Raw genomic sequence first — 10524 nt, 5'->3', positions numbered from 1 at the left:
CGACCTTTCTTCCCCCACACATCACTTATCCTGGATGCCAAAACCAGCAGGCATTCTCCAGGAACCCACAGGCGACTTCTGCCAGGGGAAAAAAGTATTCTAACTGTGGATAGTCAAGGCTTCTCCTCTCCAGCAAATTCAAACCCCCAGTCTCTTTGCATCTTTACAGCAGATCACCTGATAAGGCCTCCACCTCCTCTCTGTCCCCATCTCTAGTAGATCATACAGAGTTTCTTCTCAGGACTTCTTCCAGATCCAACTTCTGCTGGCTTTCTCTGGTAACCTGCCAGCCATGTCTGACTGAGAAGCAAGTAGGCCAGTGAGGAAGGTAAGTAAGCTTCAGATTTTCACTCACCCTCCTCTCCTCCATATTCAATCACCTGTCTCATCTCCAGATCTGTAGCAGACTATCTGTTGTGACCTCTTCTCATTCCCTGCCCCTGTTCCTAGAGGACTGAGTAAATCCTGGTAGAGCACGACTTTCCTCCTTCTGTGGGCCATGGGCCTTCCCTGTTCCTCCCTCCTAACCCATCCACATTCGTGAATGCCGGTTCCCAAAACTTAGAAACAAATTTTACCTGGAATACCCAATGGCCACAATTATCAGCATCCCAGAAGAATTTCTTGCCAGGCAACACACAGCCACCATACTTTCCTCAGAATCAGAGAGTGCAACGGAAACCAAGGAACAAAATATTCACCCAACAAAAACAAGACTATACATCAGCATCTCTAATTATAGTTTTCCCAAATCTAGACCTGAGTGTAAAATACAATCAATAAAAGGACAATATGTCTCCCAATAGAGACAATCCTACAAGTTGTGAGGAAACCTCACAAGAGTTGGGTCAGGGTTCTGTTCGTGTCTTTGCAGGAAAACAGAAAATACCCATCTTTAAGTAGCCTAGAGACACTGGGCATCTATATGCCTAAAGAAGAAAAAAAAAAATAGCCATCTAGAAAGAATCACCAAGCAATGAGAAATCTGACTTATGATACAATATCCTCCACAGGGTAAAATCTCAGTACTTAAACATACATATCTCCTCACTTCTCAGTATAAAGATAGCCCTGACTCACTTAAAAATCAAAGCTGGCTTTAGAGCTGAATGGTTGCTCTCCTTCTCTAAATTCAAGCGAGTTGTTAAAAGAAAAATTTAGAATTTCTGTCTCATATCAAGAGTCACCTTGAATGAAGATAAAATCTAGGGAGAAAGGTTATTAAAACTCTGCTTTCAAAAATTTTACTTCTCTGCATGCCTATTTTTGTCTCTATGGTACCTTTCTTTGAATGCATGTCTATATAAATTCAAACTTTCCATTTTTTGATATGAACAATGTTTAAGTTTTCTATAATGAACAATAAATTTTCCTACAGTATTCTCTGAAGTCTCCAGGAAGAAGATGGGCCCCACAACAATGATTCCACCTGGTTCATATGATGCCGTCATTGCTGCTACCACCACACTAGGTTAGGCTTTGAGCTACAAAATGCTCAAGATAATTCCAGCTTGGCTAGCTTTGATGGTGTGCTTTCTTACAACATTCTGGCCAGATCTTCAAGTAAGAACATCAGGAAAACCCTACCAACTACTCAGAGACTATATGCAATTGTTCCAGATACTAATCTTGAAACTTAAGTTTCAGTTTAGTTTTTAAAGGATCCCACAGAAATAATATTGCTCCCATGACTGCTGGAAGTAATTCTAAAAGCCCCTAACGACTGCGTACATATTATATTTGTCTTTCTGAGTCTGGGTTACCTCACTCAATATGATTTTTTTAGATCCATCCATTTGCCTGATAATTTCAAGATGTCATTATTTTTTCTGCTGTGTGGTACTCCATTATGAAACATACCACATTTTCTTTACCCATTCTTCATTTGATGAGAATTTATAGTTTCAAGGTTTTTGCTATTACAAATCATGCTGATATGAACATAGTTGAGCATTACACCTGCTCTATGCATACACACACAGACACACATGTGATGGAGGAAGGTGTGAACAGTTTTCAGCTGCTTAGATTGAATTGATATTTATAGCATGTCAGATTTAAGTAGAGAGAACGTGCTCACGGTAAGCTTGTGAAGTTTACTGAGCAGAACCAAATTCTTCACCTTAAATCAGAAAGGATTCTCAAATTTTAAATGTATTTCATAGCCAATTAGTCAAAATAACAAACTTTAACATGCTTATCATTACCAAACATTAACTGAATCAACAGTTACATTATTTGAATATTTGAGTTGAAGAAAATATTATGTTATTTATATGTATATGTAGGTGCATAGAAAAATATGTACACATATTCATGTTTATTTCAGCATAAATATTATTGTCTTAATGGTGATTTTTATATACAAAATGAAATGGATAAATAATAATTTTTATAAAATACGATATTACCATGCTAAGAGGCTTTAAAGGAAATGAAGATTGATGACAGTTGGAGCATAAATTATTTCAATACTTTTGTAACCTGGTTGGCAATCTTTATTAAAAATGAATATGCTCTAACATTTAGATAAGAAATTACATTCCTAGATTTAGCAAAATATAAAAATTATTCATTTGTTCACTGAAAGATATATACGAGAAAGTTCTTTCCACATCATGTGCCCCTAAATATAACCAGAAGTATAATTGCTGTACATCTTCTTTTCATAGGTGGAATGATACGTGAAAAGCATAAATGTTAGACAACAGACACCAGTCACAAATAATATTAATTACATGTTGCTTATTACCATAATTTCAAAAGCAGGCAACCGTAAGGCATAGTTCATTAGTATCTGAGAACATCCTTACTGGAAAGAGTCTCAAGGAACACTGAGGGTCAGTCACAGCAGCTAGGGGGCATCTTCAAAATTGAATGTAACTTTAAATATAAAGTGTCTTCAGTGTGTATTACACAAAAGGAATAGATAATTTTTAAGAAAGTGAGATCAGCCCAGTAGAAGAATCCCATAGAATTTAATAGCTTTGTAATAATTTATGCTGCTATTTCTTATATTTTCCCCCATGGCCAAAATTCTCATTTACTTGAATTCTGCTTAATTGCAACAGAGGGACTGACTCCCTAAGGTCAGAATTTCTAACACATTTGGTTCTAATGTCACTAGTCTACAAGGGTTAAAAGGCAGATTATAGGCAAACGTGACTTACAAAATAAGCAGAGTCAGATTTGTGGTGAGGGTTAGATACACCTAAGGTTCAGAGCTGCAAGGAACTACAGAAGTGAAAGGTGAAGCCAGCCTAAGAAGTGAGGTACCCAGAAGCCCGAGACACATCTTCCATTAGGATGAGCAGTCAGTATTCTAAAAACGGTAACTTTACTTTTATTTCTTATATTTTTCAAAGCATTGCTTTGTGAACTGTAATGATAGTAAAAGCATTTGTTTCACAGTTAGAGGCTATAAGCAATGCAGGAGAGAGGCACAACAGGGATTGGGAATTAAAATTACTACTGTCAATAAAAAAACTAATTCACAATAAATTAAACCAAAGTCATCTTAAACTTGAACATCATGGATGATATTAAGATTGGATTGATTATTAGCTTCATACATCAGGATAGCCAAGTGAATGGCTTGAGAAGCTGTGCCAGGTAGTTATGCTAAAGCATGAACTGACATTGTCCTCAAAACCAAAGGAGATTTCATAAGAAACCAACTTATAGGTTTGAAAAATGATTTAAATAATCAAGAAACTGGATTCCTCTTTACCACATAGTCATAATTCTATATGTATTAGCTATAATCTGCAAAGAATGGCCACTGGGGATTAGGGAGTCTACATTTTTTATTTGCACTGCTTACCCACAATGAACCTTGCAAATGCTCAATGAGTTTATTATCACTCTAGTTAGCCTGCAAAAAGAAAAACAATGAAAAGACAGGTTACTAGGAGCCTTCTACCCATGGCACCTTACACATAAAGTCCTTTTCTGCTTAAAACTGAAAGGCTACATTTTTTATGAATGTAAGCATGAGAACATTTTTGAATAATTGATATCAACTATTTGTTTAAAATAGCTATAAATATTATTTTCTAAGTAAACCTCCAAACATATCTACTCTGTCTTATAAACTTTCTCAGAATAATTAAGGCCATTTGGAAAATTTTCTCAGGAAACACCACTGAATTTAGAAAATTTTTAAATTTTTTTTGCTGTGTCTTCCTTAAAATTAGTAATGAATCTTATACTTTAAAAATGTAGAAGTCATGCTGTTCAAGAATGAAATGCCACCATGAGTGAAATCCAATTTTATGGTTTGCTCCACTTTAAATACCATTTCCAGATGTTCTCTATTGTTCAAATGCCATCCATGAAGGCTAAAAGTCTTACACCTTTCTTTTCATGAAATATTAACTCTCATGTTTATCTCAGTTAAATACAAAATGAATGCTTATTGGTACATGCAAGAGAATGATCTGTTTATTACTGTGATCTGGTAACTCAAATTATTCTTAGAATGTTTATCTCCTCAACTTATCAAATAGTTCTGCTTATATCCATTATGTAATTCACGAACCACAAGGAAACTGGTAACCAAAACATTCTTTGCCATCGTGGGATAGTAATCAGTCTGAAATTTTTCGTGTCGTGAAATTTTTTTGTTCCATCTCTACTCTCTGACATCCAATCACTGAATTTCTATGACATCTTCCCTAGTCAGTTATTCCACTATAAGGGCTATACAGTGACTGAGATGAAATGCATGGATGTTTTCTCTATTCCAAGCAACAGCTCTTGATGTCTTTCTTCATTGAGGGTTCTGACAGGAAATAATTGAAACCATAGTGTCAAATATGACAAATATCAGTAAGAGGAACTACAATGTTCCTTGGACGGGAACTATATTTAGCCACATCTATTGTAATTGGTTAGTAAAAAACAAAACACAATCACTAAATGAAATATGGAAAAGAGGAATACAATTGTAAAATAAAATTGCTAATTCTATAAAAGGCAAACAACACATTTTTTATTTTTTTCATGATTTCCATTGCATATATCTCAAAAAAGTGAGAAAATATTTCACCTTTTATATTGTGTCCGCTTCATATAATGAGTTATTCTCAGATAACTACTTTTGTTGGCTGGACAAACAGCATCTGACAGAACCAGAGCTGAACAAAAGTTCCTGGGATGCTGGAGAGGTGGAGAAGGAATTGCAGAGATAATGAGCAAAGAATAAGACATTTCAGTGAAACAAGAGAGATAAGAACAAGAAATCTATTATACAAAGGGGTGACTATAGGTGAAAAGATACCTTCTATTGTTGAAAAATGCTAACAGAGTTGAGGTAAAGTGTTTTCAACAATAATTATTAGGATTTAATATCACATGAATAAGTCACTATATTTAGTCATAGTGTAACCTTTTCTCAAATTATTTATAGACAGCATGTACAACTTTGTCAAAAATAAGATGGTGATAAAAACAAATTCATGTAAAACTGTCAAAAATTCTACAGTAAGTGAAGGAATAGAATTATACATATCTTTATTTTGGGATTAAAACTATTCTTAAATTACATTAAACACTATCTCTAAAGTGGTTACAAAACCTTTTCACCAAGAGTCACTTTATTCATGAAAATGTTTGGTATCTTAACAATATTACATTTATATAACCTTGTACTTCAACTGTGTAATTTGAGTAATTTGTTCTCATTTAAACCAAGTATTTATTTTACACAAAGGAGCATGAAACAAACAAAGTACACATACGTGCAATCAATTTGCATATGTACATAGTCATATTTTTGGTGGCTGTCAAAACACAAACAAGTACCAGAGAATTTTTAAAAATATTCTTCACAACTTTTCCCATTCTGCTGCATAAAGCTGAATATATAAACATGCATTCTAGCTTCAGGAAGATTTTATGAATACAATGCAAAATTTTAAGAAATCATGTGAGAATTTTCCTCATGTAGGAAGTATGACTAAATTGGAAAGAATGAGATCATCTCTGGAAACTGACTTTCATAGTTTGTGTTATTTGACTGTGTGTGTGTGTGTTTCTTTTTCTTTTTCTTTTCTTTTCTTTTTTGTTTTTGAGACAGGTTTCTTTGTAGCTTTGGAGCCTGTTCTGGAATTCACTCTTGTAGAACAGAATGGCCTTGAACTCATGAAGATCTGCCTGCCTCTGTCTTCCAAGTGAAGTGCTGGAATTAAAGGCATACACCACCACTGCCCCACTGTGTGTATGTTTCTTTACATAAACAAAAAAAGGACACATTTTATACCATCAGTCTCAGTGATGTTAACTCCTAATTATTCTGTGGCTAAACATCTTTGTGTATTAATTCTACATGCACATTATCCTGGGTCCTAGAGGCTTTATCCTTGTTGTCTTAATTATATTAAGCAGAAAGAGGATTCTACAAAAAGAGAAGAGGAAAAGGAAGTATATTTGTCACCACCAACTGATACTGCTTTTCAAGGGTAGCAATTTCAAACTTCTATCATACAAAAGTATTAAGAACCTGCAGGAATGTGAATGTGCCTTACTCTCTCTGAGGTGTGAATGGGGTTCGGGGAAAGGTGAAGGGAATGGGAGGAGGGGAGGGAGGGGGAACTGGTATTGGTACATAAAATGAAAAAAAAAAAGGATAGTTTGTTCTCTTTTAAAAAAATAAATAAAAGAACCTACAGGAAAGCAAGTTCAATTGAGAAAAATTATGTTCAAAAATGTTTTGAGTAAATTACAAACTTAATGAAGCTTCAGTGAGATTTTCATTTTCTTCTGACTTAATAGATACAACACCTGATAACAAGTATCTTATAGTACATCTTTATTATATTTGCCTTTTATTTCTTTATTTTTGTTTTGTATTTGGATAGCTTGCGGGAGCAATGGAGAGAGACAGAGCCTCACTCTGCAATCCGTGCTGGCCTTTCTTGCACATAAATCCTCTTGCTTCAGCCTTTCAAGTGTTGGGGTTACCAGTGTGAGTCACCATGCCTGGTTCTAATTTGACTTTCTAAAACTCTTTACTTGTAAAAAATGTGGGTAAAAGAACAGATGACAGTCTATACATGCACAGCTGTTAATACTATTTTTCTTATTGAGGAAATAAAATGAAGTTATTCATGATTTTGTTTCAGCATCCCCTATCCAGTTTCTTTACTACATGAAACATTAAGGCTAACAGGACGGCAAAGCTCTGTTATAAATATTTTTCAGTAAATGGAATTCCAGCAATGAGAAGGCTCAATAGCACCCCTCATCACACCAGCGGCTTTGTTCTGGTGGGCTTTCTGGAATGGCCCCGACTGGAGATGGCTCTCCTTGTAGTCGTCTCTATTTTCTATATAGTAACCCTCTTTGGTAATTCAGCTATTATCCTTTTGTCTCGCCTTGATCCTAAACTCCATACCCCCATGTATTTCTTCCTGGCCAACCTTTCCTTTTTAGATCTCTGCTATACTACTTCTACTGTCCCCCAGATGCTGATAAATATACAGAGCCATAAGAGAAGCATCAGCTATGTGGGCTGCATAGCACAACTGTTCATCTTCCTTGGCCTGGGGTCTACAGAATGTGTCCTTCTCTCCATCATGGCTTTTGATCGCTATGTGGCCATCTGCCAGCCTCTGCGTTACACAGTTGTCATGCACTCTAAGCTGTGTCAACAGTTGGCAGCAGTAGCCTGGATAACTGGTTTCAGCAACTCCTTGGTGCAGACAGTTCTGACTTCTTTGTTGCCTCGTTGTGGGAAATACCAGATAGAGAATTTCTTCTGTGAGGTACCTGCCATGCTTCAGTTATCATGCGTTGACACTTGGGTCAATGAGGTAGAGATGTATGCTGCCGTGGTTGTCATAAAAGTTATCCCACTTGGGTTAATTCTTTTCTCTTATATCAATATTGTCAGAGCAGTCATAAGGATACAGTCTTCTGAAGGTCGGAAGAAGGCTTTTCACACTTGTGGGTCCCATCTTCTGGTGGTCATAATGTTCTATGGCTCTGCCATCAGTGGATATGCATACATGGCACCTAAGAGCAGCTCAGCTAAACTGAAAGGCAAGCTTTTGGCACTCTTCTATGGACTCATGACCCCAATGCTTAACCCTCTTATCTATACCTTGAGGAACAAGGATGTCAAGGCAGCAGTGAAGAAGATACTTGGAAGAGAACAAGAGCAAGGATGGAATTTAGCTTAGGTGAAAGCAGGTCCTATTGACATCCAGTCCTTGGTTCCAGAGCAGACTTGCTAACAGCCATTATTCTCCTAGTCAGAAAAACTATCCTGATTGTGACTACTTGTTATTGTTTATATAAAATAGTCAAATAGTTCAACAAAAGCAAAAAATGATTAAGGAAATGTTAAGTTTTATTAGAAATGTTGTGCGGAAAATGAATAGGGGTGGCAACTTTTTAAAAGTGTAAAAACACATCTACTTGAAATTTAGTCATTTTGTGCCATACACAACCAAAATGAAATATAATTTCCTACCTTCAATATTTTCCATGTTATAAAGATAAAGATAAAGTTTTATATCTAATCTTCCTTTAATCAGTATTTTGAGTTACCTTCCTGATAAATGAGTGGCTGTGGTAATGATCTGCACTGCTGTGGCAGACAGTAATGCGAAAAGGGCCCCATAAAATCCTTCTGACTGTGTTACTTTCCTCAGTCTTCCTCACAATGTATTTTTATCTCATATTGCATTGTGTAATAGATTTGTTTCCATTGTGATTTCTCTGCATGTAAGGAACAGAGCATAACAGATTTTTTGGTTCCAGTTTTTGATGGTATACAGGAATTATCTATCATGCTAGGGAATTACCATTACACTATTTGTTATTCAATAATATCACGGTTTTTATTAACTAAAGTCATTATCTTGTTTCCAATTTTTTAAGGAAATATTTCATTTATTTTATGATGAACTTTTGAAAATTTTTATTATTATTTTTCATATAATATATTTTGACCATATTTTTTGCCTTCCCCCAACTCCTTTATCATCTCTAACTCCCTACCCACCCAACTTCATGGGTTTTTTTTTTCCTCTCAAAAAGAAAAAGAAAAGTGAAGCAACAAAAAACAAAAAGAATGAAAATCAAAACAGATAAATCTAAAAGAAAAAGTCAGTAAGACAAAAACAAAACAAAAAGTACACACACACACACACACACACACACACATACACACACACACCCCAACAGTATGGAGTTTGTCTTGTGTTAAGTAACTTCTCCTAAGCATGAAGCTTGCCATACTCCTCTTCTCAGTGCTGGGTTTTTTTCTAGTTTGAACTTGTGACAGTCTTGTGCATGTTGTCATAGTCTCTGTTTGGCAGTCCTTCCTATTTATAGCCCCTTAATTTTATTCCGTTGTCTTATTGTTCTAGGTAAGACTTCAAGTCCTATATTGGATAGGTATGAAAATAGTAAACAATCTTGTCTTGTTTCAGAGGAAATGTTTTGAGTTTCTCTCCATTTAGGTTGATGCTGGCTATGGGCTTACTATAAATTGTCTTTATTGTATTGAAGCATATCCCTTGTATCCCTAAGCTCTCCAGGACTTTTACCAAGAAAGGATGTTGAATTTTGGCAAAGGCCTTTTCAGCATACAATGAGACGATCACATGGTTTTTGTCTTTTAGTCTGTTTATGTGGTGGATTATGTCTATTGATTTATGCATGCTGAATCATGCTTGCATCACTGGGATGAAGCCAACTTGATTATATTGGATAAGCCTTTAATATGTTTTTTAATGTTTTTTATTTTTCTCAGATCTCTCATGGTGTTGATGGCTATGCTGATTGATTATAGCTTTGCCAGTTTAAGAGCAGCAAGCATACCAGCTCCTCCTACAAGGCTTCAGCTGTCTTCTCAGTTCTCTTCATTAGTAAAAATCAGGCCGCTGGCCTCAATGGAGAGCTACTTCTAGGTCTCTAGCTGACAAAGGCACAGTTTACCTTGCTACCAGACTCTAAAAAGAGAATAATCTCACAAAACAGGTTGCAAAGTAACTTTTTGCTATTCCTTTGTGAGATATTTTGTTCATAGATTTGTTGTCTATTTATAGCTGTGGCAATGAGAACATTTTCTGTAGATTTAAATGCAGTATTTGCTGCATAAGAGTTTTCTTGCTTTTCCCCCCACTTACGCCCTCTTTTTTATTACTCTTTAAGCTATTCCCAAATAACTCTTTTTGTAGATCATTTGTAGTGTCCATGAACTGATGTTACTACTCATATGAGAAAACATACTTGTAGGCGTAAGTCACAAACAATGCCACAGCAGTTTGGAATTATGATTAATAGGGTATTATTTATTTAAAGGGGAAAAAACTTACAGATCACCATCAGCCCTCTGTACAACCACAAAGGGAGTCTAGTCGCCAGCCGAGCAGGAAGTGAAGAGAGCGAGAGAAGGAAGTGGCCGCTTTTTTAAAGGGAGAGAGACCATGCCCCAATGGGCGGGTATCTCAGCGGCTATAGGCTGGAGGAGCGGAAGGACCTCCCGCAACACCTCCCCCTTTTGTTTAAGTA

General features: G+C 36.0%; 1 protein-coding gene across 1 annotated transcript; it reads left to right on the top strand.

Annotated features, from left to right (window-relative positions):
* Positions 1-7220: 7220 nt before the first annotated feature.
* LOC101994595 (olfactory receptor 2B6-like) lies at positions 7221-8183 on the top strand. Its single transcript, XM_005360495.2, has one exon. The coding sequence runs from the start codon at positions 7221-7223 to the stop codon at positions 8181-8183; it is 963 nt and encodes a 320-aa protein (XP_005360552.1).
* The last annotated feature ends 2341 nt before the right edge of the window (positions 8184-10524 follow it).

Source organism: Microtus ochrogaster, linkage group LG2 (genome assembly GCF_000317375.1).
Source record: "Microtus ochrogaster isolate Prairie Vole_2 linkage group LG2, MicOch1.0, whole genome shotgun sequence".
Classification (NCBI taxonomy): domain Eukaryota; kingdom Metazoa; phylum Chordata; class Mammalia; order Rodentia; family Cricetidae; genus Microtus; species Microtus ochrogaster.
The sequence above is the reverse complement of the archived record's forward strand: the minus strand, read 5'-3'. Positions and strand labels throughout refer to the sequence as shown.